General features: G+C 35.1%; 1 protein-coding gene across 6 annotated transcripts in view; it reads left to right on the top strand.

Annotated features, from left to right (window-relative positions):
• LOC112053753 (GRB10-interacting GYF protein 2) overlaps positions 1–22399 on the top strand; it is a 62653-nt gene that overhangs the window by 18253 nt on the left and 22001 nt on the right. For 5 of the 6 annotated variants that reach the window (XM_024093296.2, XM_024093295.2, XM_052890852.1 and 2 more), the window contains exons 13-17: positions 41–186; positions 2202–2372; positions 2450–2605; positions 2764–2859; positions 13223–13336. In XM_024093296.2, coding sequence (XP_023949064.2) covers positions 41–186; positions 2202–2372; positions 2450–2605; positions 2764–2859; positions 13223–13336 — 683 coding nt within the window. The remainder of the gene's footprint in view (positions 1–40; positions 187–2201; positions 2373–2449; positions 2606–2763; positions 2860–13222; positions 13337–22399) is intronic. The other variant, XM_024093292.2, reaches the window with a different exon arrangement.

Genomic DNA, 22399 nt, shown 5'->3' with positions numbered 1-22399 from the left:
AAATCACATGTATAGTACAATTAATTGTAACAATTTGTAGGTCACAACAATATTGGTCACTCGGATACGCAAAGGACTTTGCCAACTGTGACACATTCCAGACCAGTCATGGGCACATTCAGCCAGGACAATCTGTCACTCAACATGGCCAACAATTCGCTATTCATGGAACACTCTAATCCACAAGTAAGACCTAACATACTGTTATTTTCCTACTAATATTGTAAACGCGGAAGTTTGTATGGATGTTGGGATGTCTGCTTGGATGTTTGTTTGGATGTTTGTTACTCTTTAACGCCGCTACTACTGAAGCGATTTGGCTGAAGTTTGAAATGGAAATAGATTTTACTCTGGATTAACACAGGCTACTTTGTACTCCGAAAGAATCCAAGGTTTCCCGAGATTTGCGAAAACTTCGCTGAAAGGACAATGCCAGACTAAAAAAATTTAATTTGCAACAATATATTATATATCATTTTATTGGATTTTTTGTACTATTAAATAAATATTAACTTTTAACCCTTAATAACTAGGGCTATAAAAATAAAGTTAAAGTTTGATTTTAAGGTTAAGTATGTGCAGTTTATTGTGAAATAGATAGATATAAAGTCGAACGAATATAGTATAAACGGATATAAAGTCGAATAAGAGCTCGTTTACGAGCTACGTTTACACCACGACCACAGTTGTAAATACACATGCAATACATTAAAACAAGCGTTATTTTATTATTTTCAAATTACTCCGAGGTGTCTATTACGTGTTTTGACAATTTATTTTTACATTTTATTCGGACTTTGAAACTCTGGATTCTAGCCATTTTAAACCTAAAGGGATTAAAATAGAATAAAAACGCTTTAAAGGGCTCGAACCCAATGTCAAAATAAGGTTTAAAAAAAAATAATGTCTGCTAAGAGGATGTAATGGATTTAATTCCTTTTTTTGGCAGATTTTTATTTCGGAGTTTACAGTAAAAATGAATTATTAAAAAACAATTATTTAAAAATTAGATATTTTTAGTATATTTACATTTTCCGCAAAATTTTTAATTAGGACTGGGTCAGGATCTGGCATTCTCCTTTGGTATTGAGATATATTATATCATGGATTAACACATAGGCTACTTTTTTTCCCGGAAAATCCATGGTTCCCGAGAGATTTGTGAAAAACTAAATTCGTCGCGGGCGTCCGCTAGTATATTTTAAAGTAAACGAGTTTTAGTAATTGTTTGAACAATACAAAATCCTTATCATCACTATTTATTGTAGGTTCTTCAATTAGGGATTTCATAGAAAACTTAATTTAAAAATCATGAATTTAATCAATTTTTCCAAAATTGTTGTCCTTGGTTTTTTCACACCAAGTAACTTTTCGGTTACTTAACACTAGAAATCATATTTTACTGCACAAGAATCATGTTTTATTGCATTAATCTTAACCTAATTTCATATAAACTATGACAGACATACTAGCGTCAAAATGATGGTGTTGGTCTTTATAGGTAAAAGAAAATGCCAGTGTTTCTAGTGTTAATGTCACTAAAGGAATACGTCACATTTATTATTATTTTTAACTAATAATTTTGTCAAACACTCCGTTTCGTTAGTGTTTTGGTGACGTCACGAAACAGTTAAAATATAAATTGCCATCATGGCCATGATACAAATAAACAAATTTCATTTTTATTACATGTTCGTACATATTGTAAAAATATATAATAAACAGAATACATGGTGATAGAAACTTACGAATATAAATTACTTATTAAACTGCGTAATTCAGTCCTCATCTGTGCTCTGTGAAGAGCAGGCTCGTGGCCCCTCCCCGCCCTCACTGACTCCCCTCTGTCCTCTTACGATATCCTCCTGTACCGCACGCGTATTTAGGCAGGGAGTCTTAGCTCTATCTTAGCAGAGACGACCTGTAGTGGGCCGTTTAAATTCAGTGATTCAGTGATTCAGATTGATTTCTGTAATACTAGCGGACGCCCACGACTTTGTCCGCGTGGAATTTAGTTTTTCGCATATCCCACGGGAACCATGGGTTTTTCCCAGATGAAAAGTAGCCAATGTGTTAATCCAGAGTGAAATCTATTTCCATTCCAAGTTTTAGCCAAATCGCTTTAGTAGCGCAGCGTAAAGGAGGAACAAACATAGACACACAAACTATCGCCTTTATAATATGAGTGTGATGTTTGTTAGCAGCCACGGTCACAGACACCGACCGACACGCCTCTCGCTAATGTACAAGAGCATCATCAGAGGCTCCTGTATCCCATCGGCATGCTGCGGCCTGTGATGGAGGCAGACTTCACCCCGATGATGATGAATACTTCCACATCGGAAGACCAGTGGTATTATGAAGATCCGGCGGTGAGTTGGATCGATATTGCTTAAACGGATTGAACGTTACAGTATATATTGTACTTGACATTTAATTTTTATTGCAGCAAGTGGTTCAGGGCCCCTTCACATCTCAGGAAATGTTACGTTGGTTTGATGCAGGCTTTTTCAGCCCCTCTTTGATGATCCGAAAAGCGACTGAGACTCAAATGCGTCCTTTGGGCTCCTACGGGTCAGTAGTGCCATTTGCGGTCAATTTTATGGTAAGTGCTATCCTATTGTTTAACATTACCACTGTACAACATCATCTTTTGAGTCGCCATTTCTGGATCATTGGTATTTTTTACTACGCCGCCGGTTTAAAATATGATATTCATATACGTAATGGACACAGCTATAACGCGTCTTGATATTGTTACAGGACAGTACACAAAATTTTCATTCTTCTGTTCCCATGCCTTATGATATGGTCCGCTCGTCGCAGGAATTATTCAACAATGCAAGTGGTGCCATGAATGTGAGTACTGAGTATCTCTACTAACATTGTAATAATGTGCCTGCCTGAGGTCTTTCTAATTCTCATTCCTTCCATTACTTCGCATTTAATCTAAATAATATAACTCTTTTACTTTTTGTGAAATGAATTTGAAACATTTGTTTGCAAGCGGAAGTGAATATCAAATTTTTGATCACTTACATAAATCCGCTCATGATGAAATTCTTATCCTAATTGCGCTTTAACCCATTACTTCTCAAGCATCGAAATAGTTGGAATTTTTGTAGAAATTTTCAATATAGTATCTTTATGGTTTAAGAAAAACTAAAATAAAAAATAAATCTCCCCCAAACCCCAAAGCGTTGTGCTCCACCCGCCACCACCAAGTGTACAGGAGGTACACTTCACAAGGAATATTCCAACAAACATCCCCAAGTTATAATGCACTTACAAAGAGCTTAGAAATGCCTTGTTTCGGCTCTTACAACTTTAAGACGTACAGCTATTGACGGGTAAATATCACAACAGCAGGCGTCCTCCGGGAGAGGTATAAAAAAGGTCTAACTTTACGGAATACCCGTATTCTGGCAAGAAAAAATTAGCCGTGTGTATTGTATGATATTCCCTAAGAGCAAAATGTTCCTCCTAAGGCTACACTCTACAAGATCTGCATCTTACCCCTAATCTTCGTTAGTGTAATGTTTGCAAATCGTCCGTAGCTATGCCCATAGTCACTTTCAATCACATACAGACAAATGAATGCCTCTTGTTATGGGTTGCTACTGCTGTCTCCAAAATAATTATCTACACAGAGATCTCCATTTATGTACAATAGCCCAGTGTAAAATACTTGTGAAATTGTAGAATAAAAAATAATTTTCATAAAATTGCTATCCACCACAACCAAATAGTGGGATACGGCTTATTTCTACACCGTCGACACAAACGCCTCTCTAATAGACGCTAAAAACGGCTTTTTACTACTCTTCCATGGCGTGCTCTGTTATCTCGTACAGGATTTCTCCTGTTTCGAGACCACGCTACCATGCTACGGCGAGAGGTCTTCGATTTCTCAAGTCACCCCGAAGTGGGCTTTAACCAGACGCGGTACAAAAGTGACCTAGACATTCAGCTCATTAACCCCATCGGTACGAATGTCTCATAAGCCAATATCTGAATCTCACAGGACACGCCCTTAGGGAGTTGAGTCATCAAACGGCAGAGTCTTTGTGCTCATCGAGAATATGCTGCTGCGGTCCTAAGAAACATGGGAGATATGGAAATTTTGAATTTGCTCGTGCTCAGGTTTAATCATGCATCTGAGTCAAATAATATACATATGTTACCACTGTCATGTTTGTAGGACGGGTTACTTTTAAGGCATATAATATGTTTCCAAAACATTGTTATTTTTATTTATATGTATTATATATTTTAATAGGGGTCTTGAACTTGATTTTATATGCTTTTTGAGTATGTAATATTTTTCGTTTACAAAATATAAAATGAAAAGTAATCAACTTAATAAAAATATAATTAAATGACGGAAGTATATTTCTCTGCCAAAAAATGTATTTAAATAAACGTAAATAGTGTATGAATAATAACAATGTAAATATTATTATGATTCTAAAATACAACTATGGTGTCCTAAATATATGGCGGTGGGAAGTAATGGGTTAACCATTTTGAACTATTTGGATTCAATGAGAATTAGAGAAATCATGGTTAAATCTTTCATGATTTTGTTGAAATATTTATCTCATGTATTAAATATTACACATTTTAGGAACAGGAAATCGGTAAAACCGTACAAAAGCATGTTGACGGACCTATACCGATGTCGAATGTTATCTGTTATGGCACGGAACAAATCCGTTTTGGATTACCACCTACCACAAAACCTCTACAAACGGTATTGTTTACTACATCATCTTTGCTGGTTTATTTGGAGTTATTTCTTTTTTGGTTTTACTGTCTTTTTGCGATTTTGTAGTTGTTTGCTAGGAAAAAATGTCGTGTTCTCATTTCCACAAGTGCTTAACTATTAGTCGAAAGTATACGTACGAAAGTACATTTTATTATCAATATTCCATTTTCATTTTTGGAAATCGTTTCCTCTTGCAAAATATAATCCCTTACTAAGAAATTTTAGGAAAGTTGGCCTTTTTATTATTACACTTTATCTTCTTTTCGATTACTTGTTTATATTCTTTACTTTATGTATGTCACTTCTTCGATGTTATGTCTTTCTTAATGTTTGTTCCCTTCCAAGTCTTTTTTATAGAAATGTGGCAAATTTAACGTCATAAACGAATATCCTTAATTATGACAATAGTCTGGTCAAGAAAGTAAAAAAGAATTATTGTACTAGCGTCATCTTCAGAATCAGGCATATGAAACTTTAAACATTACCGCTATGCCTATAAAACATCCGAAAAGACTCAGTTACGGCTACGTTAGTGCCGAATACCAACCAAACGACTTTCAATAGTGTTACTATTTTTCTGTGTTCTTAGAAGAAGGGATTTAAAAAATAGGAAAACCAATGTCCAACATAGGTTCATGATTCATAATATTAGTCAGCACAATTTATTTAACAAACCAAACTGTAACCAAAATAAGACCCTAGAATGGCAGAGAATGACCTTGAGTGGCGTCACGCACTTTTGAACGCGTGTGTAGAGCTAAAGACGTCTTTGACAGTTTACAAACAATCCTCTTTTCCACTTAAGTCATTCTCCCCGCCTATCCCAATTAACCCATAAAGAATTACACAACAAGAAATGTGGACGACTCGAATGTCCCGAGCATACTGAAGCCGACCGTACGACGAACGCCTCTAACTACTCTTTACGGAAACAAGTCGCGCCACCTATTGTCGGCACGAGCCAACACGAGATCGAGCGACGTCATATCCGTCTCTGACTACTATTATCTACACTATAAGAATATCGATGTTTGTTATTCATATGTCCTTTTTTGTACGTTGGTACAAAACGTACGTATTTCTTTAGCTGTGTAGGTTGTCGTTACGTTTTTGCTACTTAGAAGTTACAATTCTGTCCTTTAACCTTTGCACTTTCCTAAGACTATGTTATTAACGTAATTTTTTATTTTTGATGTAAACTGTTTATGTATGTAACATGTTTAATTATGTTACGTATTCTAGGATCGAGAAATCTCTAAAAGTGATCCATTTCTGGGCTATGAACATATTCCGCTGCCACCTATCCGTAAAAACAACAAGATCTTTAAACAGGCAGGCATCTTTAAACTTTTAAATTGGTGGTTGATGTTCTTTTTTTGTTTTTTTTTACACTGAGTTTGCTTTGTATTATTTTAGTTTATTTCCTGATATTATGATATCTACATATCTATGACTAACTTGGCGTCATAAGCTGTATATCGTGCACGTTTATGACTATTGCAATCGTAATATATTGCGTCCACATCATCTAGCAATGAGAAAGAGATATATATTGTCATCTACTACCGATAGATCCTAGAGCCAAATGTACCCGACTCAATACCCGTACGATACAGTAGATATCCCGGACGTCAGCCTATACGAGATAAGTATGGCTCTCACACAACTAAAGAACAAAAAGGCGCCAGGTGAGAACGGAAACACTGCAGAATTCCTGAAAGTGGGTGGAAAGCCGATACTTAAGGTCCTTCAGCAATTTTCAATTCCGTCATTCACGAGGGCATTACACCTGAGACGTGGCATAGGAGCGTAGTGGTTCTGTACTTCAAAAAGGTTGATAACACCTTACTGAAGAATTATAGACCCATCTCGTTGAGTCATGTCTACAAGTTGTACTCGAGAGACACCATCGATCATCTCGTTCGTAAGTTTGACGACTTCCAGCCTCTCGAACAAGCCGTTTTCCGAGCATGCTTTAGTACCATAGACCACATCCATACGCTGCGGCAGGTTATACACAACGAGAACAAAAGAGTATAATCAGCCGCTTTGCTTGGAGTCAGTGGACTATGAGAAAGCCTTCGATTCGGTGGAAACCTGGGCTGTGCTCATGATGTCTTTACAGAGATGCCGGATCGACTACAGGATCAAACTACGACGTCTATCCAATTGCAGCGAGGAGTGCGGCAGGAAGATGTAATCTCCCGAAGCTATTTATCGCATCGGAAGACATTTTTAAGCTTCTTAAAAACTTCTTTGAGCAGTGGTTCCAGCTGAAAATCAGCGCTACGTGTCCTAATTCATAAGATCACGTAGCATTATGCTGAGCTGGGGCCATTCTCAGGGTTATGCCACACAACGTAGGGTATTGTCTTGGATGACTTGATGTACTGGAGATATTGTGATGTGTGGGCCTGAAAATGAACATGAGCAAGACGAAGATCATGTTTAATGCTCATGTACCGCTGCACCCAGTTATTATTGTATATCCATTTATACATCCATATTAGTAGATCCATTTTCAAGAAAGAAGTGAACTGCCGAATCTAGTGTACGGAAAACCGCACATGTTCATAAAATTCCTCAGTGCCTCAAGACGAAAGTCTTTGAGCAGTGCATATTGCCAGTGATGACCTACGGATTCGAGACTTGGTCGCTAACTATGGGCTTTATTAGAAGGCATAAAGTCACTCAGCGGGCGATGGAGCGAGCTATGCTTGGAGTTTCTCTGCGTGATCGAATCAGAAATTAGTGCTGAGAATGAGAAAATGGATGCTGGCGGCTCGAGACCGTTGTGTTTGGAAGTTCATGCAAGAGACCTATGTGCAGCAGTGGACGTGAAAGGTCACTCATCACAAAATCTCGAAAGCTGCTTGACGTACAAACATGACATTTGGCAGGGAGGTAGTTTATAGTTAGTAGGTGTTCGCTAAGACCGGATTTTGCAAAAGGATTAAAGAGGTCTAAGGGCGGACGAATTTGCGAGCTTCCTAAAATATTTGATAAAATTATCGATGTGTTTCAGTTGCTACATTTGTTTTTGTTTTCAGTTTCCCTGTTATGATTTGCCCGGCTCTCACGATTTGCAATTTCCTATTTAATTATAATATAAACATAATTTCTGTATAAGTTGCAACCTGTTTATATATGTACTCGTAACATGTTTAATTGTGTACGTATTCTAGGATGAAGAAAAATTATCGCAACGATCGATATATGATCAAACTTACGAATCGATTAAGATGTCCCCTTTGCGTCAACGATCGGATCAAAAATACATTCAACAAGCATTGGTATAATAAAATATCGTTGTTGATGTTTTTTTTTTTTAAAGAAGTGACTATGAGGCTGCTTTATTATTATTTTAATTATATTTTGGTTTTACTTTTTGAAGTTCTTTTCTGTCCGTTCGTTTTCTGAACTAAAGCTTTAGTCAGAGCTAAAGCACCACGTCACGTACGGGGTGCTTTAGCTCTGACATTTTATTTCCTCAAATAAAATGACCAATGTTGTGTATCAAGTAAGTGATTACAGTTTCTAGGGACGAGAAATAAATAAAGCTTCACAAAATCCGACCGATCCGATGATCCGATGTTGTGCCTGCTATTCGTTACAGAACAGAACAAATGCGCTTCGGATTAAAACCGACGACAAGTTAAAATCTCTACAAATTGTATTATTGTAAAAAAAGTTGTTCGTATTATTATTATTTAAGTTTAAACATCATTTGATGGTTGGCGTGATTTAATTTTTTGTTTATTTTTATTGGTTTAAGTGTTATGATTTGCTCACCATTCAATCCATGCTCTTATCTAAGAACTATGTTATAAACGTATTTTCTATTTCTTTTGTAATCCGTGTGTACATACCGGGTGTAAGGGACAAAATACCGAAAACTTGAAACTTAAATTTAGTTTTCACAACGATATTATAAATACCAATTACGTCGGAAATGAGAAAGTTCAAATATAGAAAATGTTGAGCACGCCATGTACAGCATACAACGAGATAATAACGCTCCGCGATCTATTACGTACGGACCTACGAGTAGGAACGTACGCATCGACATTGAATCGGCTGGCTATCTAATACCAATTTTTTTACATTTTACAAGTCTGACTATTCTATCAGGTAGTTAATTTACTTCAGGTCGTCTCTCGTTCACTTCTGATATAATTCCGGTATTGCCGCTGCCTATCTCTGCGCTATAACTTGTGTAAAGCCCAGAGTGATACGCGAGTTCGATACCGGTTCCGTATAAAATGTGCCGCAGTACGTAAATGCCCAGTATATCGTTTTGCGGTACCAAATGCAGAATACGAGCCTCCCTACGAGATCTCATGGGTCTCCCAGCTCCTTTACGTCGCTGTACCACTGGCTGGTTATCTAAAATGCGCTCATATGCACGAGTAAATGACACAACCACCTTTTGGATGGCGAGCATTAAGATATCTCTACAAGTCTACGTGTACAAACGGAGACCCCGAAGCGCATCACCATTTGCTTCGCCATAATCATTTGTCAATAGTCATTAGTACTGAATTGATTTCATCTGGTCATTTTAAGACTTCTCAGTCAACACACACAATACATAAACACACACAATACAAATGACACAATAGGGTAGTTGACTCATATCAAATTTAATATATACAGATTAATTTCGTGTAGTATATGGAAATATATCTTATTCAACTTAATTTAAAAATCATGTATTTTTAAATTTTCCAAACGTCATAAACGCTGTCGTCCATTTTGTGACGTCATAATGTTACTTAACTTTATACTACTATTTTTGTCAAACGTTCCGTTTTTGAAGGATTAGTTAACCTGACGTCATGAAACAGTTGAAATATAGATCATTATGACCGTCAGTCAACGTTTTGGCTCGTATTTTTAAAAAATAATTTATTATTAAATGTAATCACGTCTCAGAAAATATGATATTTTTTTTCATCTAGTAGAACGATAATGAATAATTTAAGATCATTAAAAAAAAGTGTCATCTGGCCTATTGTATGAGTATTTGTTACAGAAAATCATTACTAACATATCATACACAAAAGCTTTTGAATTTTGTTGGTTTACCAACAGAGCGCCGAACACCGAAATAAAAATACGCGTCGCGAAAGGAACGAATTTCCGATATTTTGAAAATAGCTATCAACCGCGGCTTAGGTTACAGAGAGATAGCAATTATTTCCCTCGGCACCGGCGGTGGCGGTCGGCTATACAATGTCGAGTACGCAGTTTGTTTTTCGACTCGCATTTTGTAAATTCAATTTACTTTTGTTTAAAATCTTGATTTGTCGATGTTTAATCTTTGATAAAAATAGTAATGAGATAGATAAAATAAGTAATTCTAAGCTGTAATTAGTTAAAAATAAACTGTAATAAAATGACAATATCGTGAAAAAACAAAATTGCAATAAGTAAATATAGTAAAGAATCACTGGAATATGTTTTCGTGCGCATGTCCCTGACACCCGGTATATTATGGAACGTGTTTAATGGTCTTACGTATTCTAGGAAGAGTTAAGAAATTATAAGTATAAAAGAAATCCATTTTACCAACCACTGACGATGACGTCTACTCGTCGACCCAACGACATCTTTAAACAGGCAAACTTATAAATAATTAATTGTTGTTAGTTTTTTTATGTTTGTCTTTTTTTTTTAACAAAATGAGTGGCTTTTTTATTATTTCCGTTGAATTTTGTTCGTGTCCTTCTTCTGTACCTTGGTACGTTTCTCCGACAACGTTACGTATTTCTTTAGCTCTTTAGGTATCGTTAATTTTTGCAACATTTGATGATTATCACTGTGTTTCAGTTTTTTTTATTATTCGGTTTATCGTTTTCCCTTTAAAATGTTACAATTCCGTCCTTGAACCTTTGCACTTTCCTAAGTATGACTATGCTATTAACGTAATTTTTATTTCTGATGTAACCTATTTATGTATGTAACATGTTTAATGCTGTTACGTATTCTAGGAACAAGCGAATACTAAAATTGAACAAAATCGGGCATACGAACCCATTCCGATGCCAACAATTATCCGTTATGGTCCAGAACAAATTCGTTTCGGCTTACTACCTACCACCAGCTTAAAACCTCTACTAAGGGTATAAAAACGTTATTGTTGTTTTTGTTTCAGTTGTAATAACTTGATGGTTTTGGTAGTACCTATATGTTTATTGTTGTGTTTTAGTTTTTGTTGAAGTTTGTGCTAGAATAGTTGTTATAATTTGCTCCATGATCCACATCCGTACGGACGGCAGCCTGCCCTGTCCCACGCACTGCTACTCGCACAACTCTTGTTTTATTAACGTAGCTTCTATTTCCCCTTACATTATGACAAGTTCTACAAATGTATGTGTAATTTTATGTTGTTACGCGTTCTTGGAAATTCTATTTATTATATATTTTTTTAGGAAAAAGAAAACATTAGAACTACTCAAAATCAGGCATACGAACCTATTCCGATGCCTACTATTATCCGTTATGGTACCGAACACATCCGTTTTGGGTTGCAACCGACATCCAACTTGAACTCTCACGTAATGGTAGTATTGCAAAAACTTGATACTGTTGTTGATCTTGTAATTTGAACTTTGATTTATTAATTTTGATGCTCTGTTTATGATTTTGGTAGTTATTATTTTTCGTTTATCGGTGTTATTATTTTAGTATGAATTCTATTTTTACATATAATTTAACCATAATTGGTTTATATATGCAACATGTTAACATTGTGACGTATTTTAGGGACAACAAATAGGTAAAACCGTACAAAATGAGTTAGACGACCCGATAGCGCTGCCGAAGTTTATTCGTTACGGTACCGAACAAATCCGCTTAGAATCACAACAAACAACAAGTTTGAAACAATTGGTATTGTACAAAAAACATCGTTTGTTGCTGGTTTTTAATTATTTTTGATTTTATTTATGCCCATTATAATTTTAGGTGGTTATTAGCTTTTTTTATGTTGATCGGTGTTTGGTTTGGTTCTGAATAGACATGAATGTTTATTGTTTTCGTTATTTGCAAGGCTTTCTGGCATAAACATAAAGTCGCAGAGAGAGAAAGAAATAGACAACTGATTGGCTATCGTGATTGATCAAAAGGTACACACACTATTTTGACATATTTTTTACATCATAACACTACTCGTACACTGAATCGTTTTTTCAACAATGTTTGATTACCAATAATTGGCATCAAATTGAGTAGTTTTGTGTACACACCAAATTTTTTTTATATTAAAAGAAAAGTGTACAAATATATTAATAATAATATACAATTGTCAAACTTAATTGACTAGTTGTGTGCGTGAAAAAACGTCATGCATGATGCCACCGAATATCCAAACGCCTTGTCTCATTTCTTTACAGAGGCCATACATATGTAGTTCTCTTTTTTGAAGTAATTGTGCTAAATGTTTGTCTATTGACTTTTCTGTCTACGTATTATGTATTTTTTTTAATTAAATTTACGTGACTACATTTAAATTAATTATTATTCATTCGTTTTATAAAATATGTTACAATTCTTTTTCACTGGGGACCACATAAAACTGAATTGGCATCTTTTAGTTTTTTTTGTTAAATTTAAGACATTGCAACTGTAAAAATATTTACTGAGAATTTATGAATAGTATTATTAAATTTTCTGCCTACACGATCACATTTCGGTTTTACTGAACGGATTTTCATGCGGTTGTGGCAGATAAAGTTAGAGATAAATGCTGAGTCCTGTGACTCTTCATCCGTTGTAAAACCTACAATTCATATTTTGCTCTATCATTGTCATCATATCATTATATGTATGGACTACCGATGAGTAAAATATACAAACTTCTATAGAATGTTCTTCTCTCTTGTTTTAGCCTATCTGTCGCATTTATTTCAGACAAATTAAAGATTATTATGTTGTGTTATTATTTTTGAAGCTTTATGTGTTATCTGTGACATGTACTGGTTCTTGGTGATGGACTGCAAACCTCTCAATTGATACTATTCTAAGTAACAGACACAAAAAAGTATTAATTTACTTAAATAAAGAATCAATAAACAAATAAGTAATAATCTCACCGTTATTTAGCTTATGGACCTTTGAAAGAAAGGGCAACAATAAGTATAGTTAAGTAAGTTGATGGTAGAAATTTTGAGTCTTCATTCAGCCATTCATTATATGATTTTTGATATATGATTTTTGGCAATCAAAAAAATATTGGATCAACATGAACTTTATCATTAGCTGTTACTCTTCTTTCATAGACGGCCGAGTGACGCAGTAGGTAGTGATCCTGCTTTCGACGAATCAAAGTTATTGAATTAATTGCAATATTATAGTGAGCACATGTGAGATGCGATGAAAGTGAGAGGTTCGCTGTCAGGAAGCAAGACCGCTACGGCGAGGACACATGTTGAATGGTTTGCCATTGTTCAGGACAGCCTCTGGGGCCAAGCGGCCGCGCCGGCGCAGCCGGTGTGGGTGCAGCAGCGCCTCGCCAACCAGGGCCACATCGTGAACAACCTCCCGCCGTGCTTCTGGGAGTTCGCGGTAAGCGCCTTGACATTTGTCCCTTCACTTTCTCGCGTTGTGCACTTTTTGTTCTAGTGTACAGAGTGCCTAGTTAGTTTTCAATGTTCTCATACTGTGACGATCGCGTAAACGTAAACGCGAATTTGTATGGAATTGAAACAGTTGTGGAGTAGTGCCACTAGATAGCGCCGTTTCAATTACTTACAATTTCACGTTTACGTTGCGCGACCGTGACAGTATGAAAACTGCCACTCTGAATGTAAATTTCAATTTTTGTGCATATATACAAAAAAAACGGTTAATCTCTTGTGATTATTTTCGACTAGAAGACGGCCCGCGATTCCCGTTCCATGGGAACACGTGTATAACATATAAACTATAAAACTCACAGTATAAACAATATTGATTTCGTGTTCAAGGAACATGAGTCCGAAATATATCGACATCAATTAATAAATGGATTTTATGGAAATGTTACTTGATGACACTAAAGGAATAAACGTTGAACGTCGTATTTATTAACTAATAATTCAAAAACTCTGTTTGGTTAATAAGGTTTAGTGCTTACGTGACACCAACAGTTAAAGTGTTGACCATCACGGCCGGCTCGTATTGTCAAAAAATATTTAAAAATTATTTTTTTTGAGTATTGTCTTAAAAAAAATATTTTTGTTCGATCTAGAAGAATGCTAATGATCAATTTAAGACCCTTAAAAAAAGTGTCAACTAGCTTATTAACGTTGCTTTCTATCGGTAGGTGGTACCTCTTTATAATGTTAGTATAGAAGCCGGTAAGATCGGTTTGCACCATTGAATAGATAGGCGCACGACTAACGCCCCCTTACGGGTTCGAAACTGCCACAGTCTAACAATAATCACAAATGTAGCCGCTTTTTTCTTTCTCTGAAAAGTTCGTTATTAATTTATTGTACCTATAATAATTAATCATTTCTATACAAAGTGGTGAAACTATTACGACCTTAATTTTAACCACATATGGGGTATCGTGTAAGTAGTCTGCACGCCAATTTTTATTAATTTCTATGCAGTGGTTTAGCCACAGGATAAGTTTTTCACTTAAACAATTTTTGAACACGCTGTAAATGTATTACAAATACCTCACGAAATTTCACTAGGTCATTCACCTTGATAAACCAAAATAACAATTTAAAATGTGCGTTTTAAAAAATATTGGTAACTTACAAAAAACAAAAATCCTATTGAAATTTAGACCTAATTCACATAAGAATAAAAATTCTTATTATCTTTACCATACTTACCTACAATAATTATTCGGCACCAAAAATTTTGTACCTATTTTTAATGTAAACAAACGAAAATTGCGACGTTGTCAATTGGGCACTAATAGTCCAGGATCCGGGGAACATTTTTACAGTTGATCACTACCAAGTTAATTTTATGTGAGTAGCTTTGTCTTGATGAGGCATAAATAACATTGAATTTGTAGGACAATATGGCTGAAAAGTTGTATAAATTAATAGTTATACAACTTATCAGCCATATTGTCTTACAAATAGCGTGGTCAGTTATTTCGTTCCTATGCTCAGACATTTTTGTTATCTAGTAACTCTGTTAGCTACCAAAATACTCATCAAGACGAAGCTACTCACGGAAAATTAACTGGACAGTCATCAACTGTTAAAATATTCACCGGATCCTGGCCTATAAGGGCTTTCATTCAATATCATTTGTTTTTAGCTAGGTGTTTGGAAGATTTACTAAGTGGGAATAGGATAGAAATACATTTAGTGTTTTTGCTAGATTTGGTTCCCGGCGCGGGCGGCGTCTTTTGAATAGTGAGTCAGTGAGTGATAGCCAGTTGCTACCCTTGCCCATTGTTTTATACAAATCAAACATTTCTTGTGATTTGTGTAGTTTTTTTTATTGTGAAGTGTGTTTTGGTATTGAAACATAATGCCACGTTTCGGTGATACTGCTACTGAGTATTATACCGATATCTCGCGACGTTGTAACATGTGTATTTTAATCAATAGTGGACATTTCCAGCATTTAAAAATTTAAGCGAAGTACTGTAAATACGTACGAGTACTATACCTATCATGTTTAAAATGTGTGAGTTTTGATTAGTAACATTTAACAACAATATCTACTCGTCTCGTGCGGCGTACAAAATACAAATTAATTAAATTTTGGCGCTCCCCCCCGCCGGCGCGGCGTGATTATTCTTATGTAGATAAGTACCTACGAGTGCATGAAAGAACTTTACGCACTACAAACGGACCGCCAAATAACCGAAAACTATACTATACTAATAGCATTAACAACTGAGTCTTAGGGCCATAAATCATTTCTCTATATCTATCTCGCTTGCACTTATGGGTCTTATGGAGCCGTCTAGTGAAGGGTGTAACAATGAAAGACATATTATCGATAAGTAAAGTTTATTATCGTATCTTGTTCACAAAATTAAAAAAATTAACAATATTTGATTTAATATAATACATATTTCATATTATATAATTATTAACTAAATAAAATTAATCTTCATCTGAGTCTTCATCATCAGAATCTTCGTCTTCTGCCAAATTTATTATATATTAGTATCCATAGTGCGCAACGAGTAACACATGAATGTATTTATTTAATTGCAGTAAACACATTTATAGCAAAAAAAATACGCAATGCAATTACATTAGAAACCGACCAATCAGAATCGTCCAAATCATTATTGACTCATCATTAGCACGTGCGCAGGTAGCCGTTTATCGATAATTAGGGTGCGCAGGTAGGCGCGCTGCACATTCCTATCTTTTTTGACTTTTATGACCGGACGACTCAGATGATAATGCGCATACTATAGGAGACGCGATGTTGCCGCTTTTACCTACAGGTCACTTGAGGTTAGATTTATATTATTATAAAGGATGTTGTGAATTTTTTAGATTATTTCCGAATTTATTTTGTTTGAAAATTTAATTTTTTTATTTATTATACAATAATTAATTTAATCACCTAATCGTATTTTGATTGACTGTTAGCGATTGTGTATTAATTTAAGGTCGTATTCCTGGCACCACTTTGTATATTGCGCTTATGTAACACGCAATATATATAAAAATATATGTATGATTAATAACGAATACGTAATGTTTTTTTTGTTTATTTCAACTGGAGAATGTTACCTATTGGCATGTAAAATCACTTGAAACTTTCTTACAGTAAAGCTTATATATTAACACTAGTTTTCATTTTATTTAAAAATATCAAGTAGTTATGATTATACATGCATTAAAAGTTCGCATAAATACTGACTCCCGTTAACAATCGCGTGACGTCATCGCACAACTAGTATAGTCGGACGTAATCTTTATGACGTCTCCGAAATTAGCCGCAGGTATCGCGTGCGAGGCGAAGCCCTGCCGCCTGATGAAGCGCAAGTCTAACGCAAGTCATAAAGATTGCGCCCGACTTTATCGTCGACAGTAGTTTACTCGTGCAGTGTGTGTGAAATTAGTGAAAATAGATATAATCACTATGCAACTAACTAAACGTAGATATTAAACCTTAGCTTTAAGTTGTACTAAAATTAAAAAGGTCTATCTACAACGAATGAAGTTTTAACTATAGTTATCTATATATGTACGAGTATATGTCTTCTTATTCCATATGGAGTGAGTTGAACAGATATACTAAACCTTTTTTATTCATCATCATCGTCATATCAGCCGGTGGACGTCCACTGCAGGACATACGAGTAGGCTTTTTGTAGGGACTTCCAAACATCACGATCCTGCCGCCTGCATCCAGCGAATCCCTGCGACTCGCTTGATGTCGTCAGTCCACCTTTCTAGAGCGGGGTTGCCATTCCAGCACCTTGGCACCCCAACACCCATCGGCACTTCGAACTATGTTCCCGGCCCATTGCCACTTCAGCTTCGCGACTCGTTGAGCTTGACTTTGGCTCTTCTGCAGATCTCCTTATTAGATACACTCCTAGCATAGCTCGGTCCATCGTCCGGTGTGTGACTCAGAGATTTCTTATGAGGCCTATAGTCAGCGACCAAGTCTAGGAACCATAGGTCATCACTGGCAACACATACTAAACGGAGACTTTCGTCTTCAGGCACTGAGAAATTTTGGACGAATAAATATCGCGAAGTTTCCCAAATGCGACCCAGTCTTTATATCGAAATTGCACCAGGACCATATGTCCTATGTATATGTATTCGTCTATAAGTTTGAGTGTGGCAATACATAAGCATTACACATTATTTTTGTTTTCATTTTCACCTGTTCAAAAATAGTACAAAAATAATAAATATAATAGAAATATGCTAGAATAGACTGCAACGTAGAAAATAATGGGTATCGCTAAATAGTTAGTTAATTACAAGATGTATTATGTAATGTAATTTAAAGTATTTGTTAGCACAATATAAAAAAAAAACCAAAGGCATTGCACCTCGGACATTATGTATTATGATTAAATCTACTAAAGAAAAGTAAACTACAAAAGTGTAATTTTATAAAATGTATAATTATCTATTCAAACGTCAAAATGATCTTCACAACAATTTTACTTCGATCTCCAAAAAAAATCTACCGTCAACATACCTTGTAAACATTACTTTCGTATTATAACATTCCTTGGAACGAAAAACAAAATTGCGGCGCAAATCCACATGATTTTCTAGTATTTAAATAGGACATTTAAAAATTATATATAATAATTTATATATAGTGAAGTATAAGCAACTAATAACGCAAAGCAGTGGTATGGAAGAGCGGGAGCGGACGATGACGTCACGCGTACACTTTAAAATCCTATATCTTGGAAACGAATTGTATCAAAATAATTATCTCACGAGTATTTTTTGATTTTTTTTAACCTTAAAAAATTAGTGAACATTCTCCATTGTAATTGTGACATAGTTTGTAGTTGTGATTGGTTGCTTTAATTCCTTCGTTTTTTGGATTTGGGTGTTATAAATTAAAATTGCGGGTCTCACTTGAACTAGTACTACAAAAGACAGAACAGAATGAAATTCTTTAGTGAAGCTGAACTAGAATAACGACCGTTAGCTAAAACTTAATGCGGGCAAATTCAAATATAGTTTATTAAAAATCAACCAAAACTGCAATACAGGCTTTTTGCATTTGTTTGTTCATTTTGAATGAGCAGCCAATCAACTATGGGAGTGTCACAAAAGAAGTTGCCAAGCTATAGCTATCTATCTATCATAATCTGTTAGCAGAACTCAATTTTTCACTATAATATTGAATTCTGTACTTCAATATTGATTATACAAAATCAATATTGAAACACAATACCTATACAATAGGGTACTTGCCTCTTTTTAAATAGTGTCAAACTTAATTATTTGCAGTATGATGAAATAAGCTACAGTTTGCCCCATCAACAAATATACCAGTATAAATTATACAATAAAATAAAACTATCCACGTGAAATTGTTGCTACCGAAGCACGAAAAATATACAAGTGACGACATTCATAAAAGCTACGTATCACTTTTTCTGAAAAACAAAAAATAGTATTTTTTATGTATATACCTATGTCTGATGAATAAATAGTTGGTTCCAAATGAAATGCCTATATTTACAGACTGAATTTGGCTTTACACTTTTCGCTCTAAATAAAAGATTATTGCAAGGGTAATCTGAAATTTTCAGTTAAACCTATTAAAATTATTTTAATGGCAAATCAAAAAGTATTTGAAAACAAAAAATATATTTTTTTACTACTGTTTCATAGTGTTTTGCATATTATATATTAAGAATAGCTTTAATAAAAAAAAAATGCTTTTTTCAACTGGCAATTTTGTATTTTTACATCTACACCTAGAACGCTTCATAATTTCTGTCGCCATTCCTGTTGAGTTTATTATTGCAATGTTCGCAAGCAAATGAAACGGGAAAGACTGTGGTCTTGAGCGTGATCATTAAGGTCCCCAATCGGAGCGCTGACCTCTGCCTACACTAGCTAACAGTGTAATATATGAGGTCACCGCAAACGCCAATCAAAATCCGATGCCATTTAACAAATGACGAATAAAAATACAATTTTGTTTTGTAAAAAAATTACAATTACGAGAATATTTTCACAAATAAAAATGTGACTCGATTTTTTAGGCACCTAACTGTCGATATGCAAAAAATCTTCTTGTTTTAGCACTGCAGGCAAGTGCCCTATTTTTTAATTTTTCCATATGTTTATAGTTTATAATAAAGATTGAGTAGTTTCACATAGAAACTACTCAATCTTTATTATAAACTATAGAAGTTGAGTAGAAATCAGGTGTTCTATACTTTGTAACAAAAACTCCTATAACCGCCTTCGTATTATAGTGTCAAATCGTGCTTTCATTGTCAAACAAAATACGGACAGACAGACGAAAATTCAAAAAAATATATATTTTTGGCTTCAGTATCGATTATATAATGCCCTCCAACAAAAATTTTTACAATATATTCAATGTACGTATAGATGATCGGTTGAAGAACATAGGCTACTTTAAACGGAGGCAGTGCTGGGGAAACTATACAGTGTGTTTTAAAAATACCGTCCGATCCAAAATGTGCGTGTAACCATTATAATATTATAAACAGAAAAAATATTAAAAAAAATATTATTCAATAATTAAGCATTTTTATCGTGATAATAAAGTTTCTAATTTTAAACATAAATTGTCCCAAAACTTGGAAAATTTAAAAAGTGACAACACTGTAATATCAATTATGGTACGTATATCTAGATTATTACCTCCTACCTACACACCTGTGGCACAAAAGTCGGCAAAATAGAAAGCCTTTTGACAATGCCGCGCCGCATATCGTAAAGGGTAAGTAGTAGGTACCATCGTTTTCGGCGCCCACTGTCTTTGAAACACCGCACCGCCGCCGACACGTGCAATGTCTGTAATGCTGTGTTTAGTTTGCTTGCGCCACTCGCCCAAAATGCAGACTTAAATTAGTAGTAGTAGATCTATTTGCGACAGAGCTGTTACTGTGTTCCAGTGTAAAAGGGATAGTTTCTGGTGTAATGTATCTTCAAGGAGTGGAAAATGTGGAAAATGATCCACTAACCATTAATTCTCTGCCATCGTCCATCTGCGTAAATTAACTTTTCGTGTTTACACACATCACAACACGCCAGTTATGCAAGCACGCATGCATGCTTGTACATAGCACAAGATGATAAAGCACCTTGACAAACCCATCACCTTGTTGTGTGTACTTGTGTGTTTACTTGCCCATTCAATACCGCTTTGAATAGAAACGTGTAAACGCAGCACAAAACATAGATGGCGGCGTTTTTATTTTGTAGTAATGCCTACTAATAATTAACCTATCTCAACTTTTGTGTTGCCATGTAAGTTTTTATAATTTTGCATTTTTTTATGTTAATTTCGTGCAGGGAAAAAAATGTATTTCTTTAAAAATAAGGACTGCATAAAAATAATGTTTACACGATACCTAAGTACACCCTTAAGGGCCGGACGGTATTTCCTATAACACACTGTATATGAGAGTTTAAGTATGTTTCTCTAGTTCCTAAACTTCAGATTATAAATAATCTGAAGTTTTGGAACTACATTTTAGAAATATAACACTAAATTATTCGTAGGTTGTATTTCGCTGGTAACAACGGTATCCGTCTGAAAAAAATAAAATAAGAAATGCGAAGATTTTTTTTTTATATATAACTAGCGGACGCCCGCGACTTCGTCCGCGTGAAACTCGATGTAAACTTTCAACTACCCCTACCCGACCCCTACTCTACCTTATCATACCGATTCCGCTTTAATTATAATGAAACTACAATATTTTATAAAATTAAGTCTGATTAGTCCACGGCTTATTTTAAATTTTTCCGGCCGCGGTTTTTCATTTTTTCGTTTTTCAATGTGGCCCGCAAGTCAAATACAATTTTCACATCGCGACAATAACGCTTTATTTCACAAAAATAAAAATTTTGACTATCAACGGCTGTCTTCGCTCGTTGACCAATCTTAAAATCCTTCACTTGCTCGGCATTATATGCGCGTATTGACGCGCGTTGTACTTTTCGATTTTGCTGCCTACCATAACTATACTATTATAAAACACTTTTATTAGGAAGAGGAGTGTCGTAAGTTTACTTGTCACTTTATTACGAAATGCATATAATTAAAATGCTTGTTTTAAAAAAGTGTCAACTAGACTATTAAAGTTTTATGATACGAGAGCAGATTTAAAATTAAGTTTACTAACACGTGCGCATTAACTGGACACCTGGCAACCAAACAACCAAACAACCAAACGAACACAGTACAAGAATCATTCCAGTCAGGTGTCAAGTTAATCCGCATGAGCTGTACGTAGCAATGTATACGCTTAAAATATGTCACATTAATTTCATGACACATCATGTAATTATCAGCCTATGCTAAGGGCCCACTATAGGGCCAGGCCTCACCTCCTCACCTTTTACAAAAGCACCTCTTCTGTAAAAACGACTGTATGATATCCACGAAGGATTGTCAATAGATACCGGATGACATTTGTTACATAAAATCTCAATTTCGTATATATGAACGAACCTAGTGAATTGACCGGTAGTACCTACAGATAAAAGAAAGTCGTGTTAGTTACACTATTTATAAAGATAGCTTAGAATCAGGAGATGGCCATGGGATACTTAGGGTAGGGGTAGGGTTTCACCGGACGATGTTGCGTATATATTTTCTATATATATGTTGCGTATGAAACACTATGGCTACAAGTACGCTATCTTATAATACCTCAAAAAATTGTAATGGGGATGATGACTAGGTTTGATTTATTAAAAATCTTTTATCGTAATTAAATGAAAATTCATACAGTTTTAGATTCCTTACATTAAATGTGACATTTTTATTAAATGAACTATAAAATATAAACTCACAAATAACAAAGATATTAGTAATTTTATTTGAACGGCCATACAAATCTAATGATCATTATGTACCTATAACGTCATAATTTCGTACCATTTTGTATGGGGCGTTTATCAAGGATCCGCGGCAGTGCCGCAAATGTGACCCTTTAAATCTCTGTAG

The sequence above is a fragment of the Bicyclus anynana genome, chromosome Z (assembly GCF_947172395.1).
Source record: "Bicyclus anynana chromosome Z, ilBicAnyn1.1, whole genome shotgun sequence".
NCBI classification, from domain to species: Eukaryota; Metazoa; Arthropoda; class Insecta; order Lepidoptera; family Nymphalidae; genus Bicyclus; species Bicyclus anynana.
The sequence above is the reverse complement of the archived record's forward strand: the minus strand, read 5'-3'. Positions and strand labels throughout refer to the sequence as shown.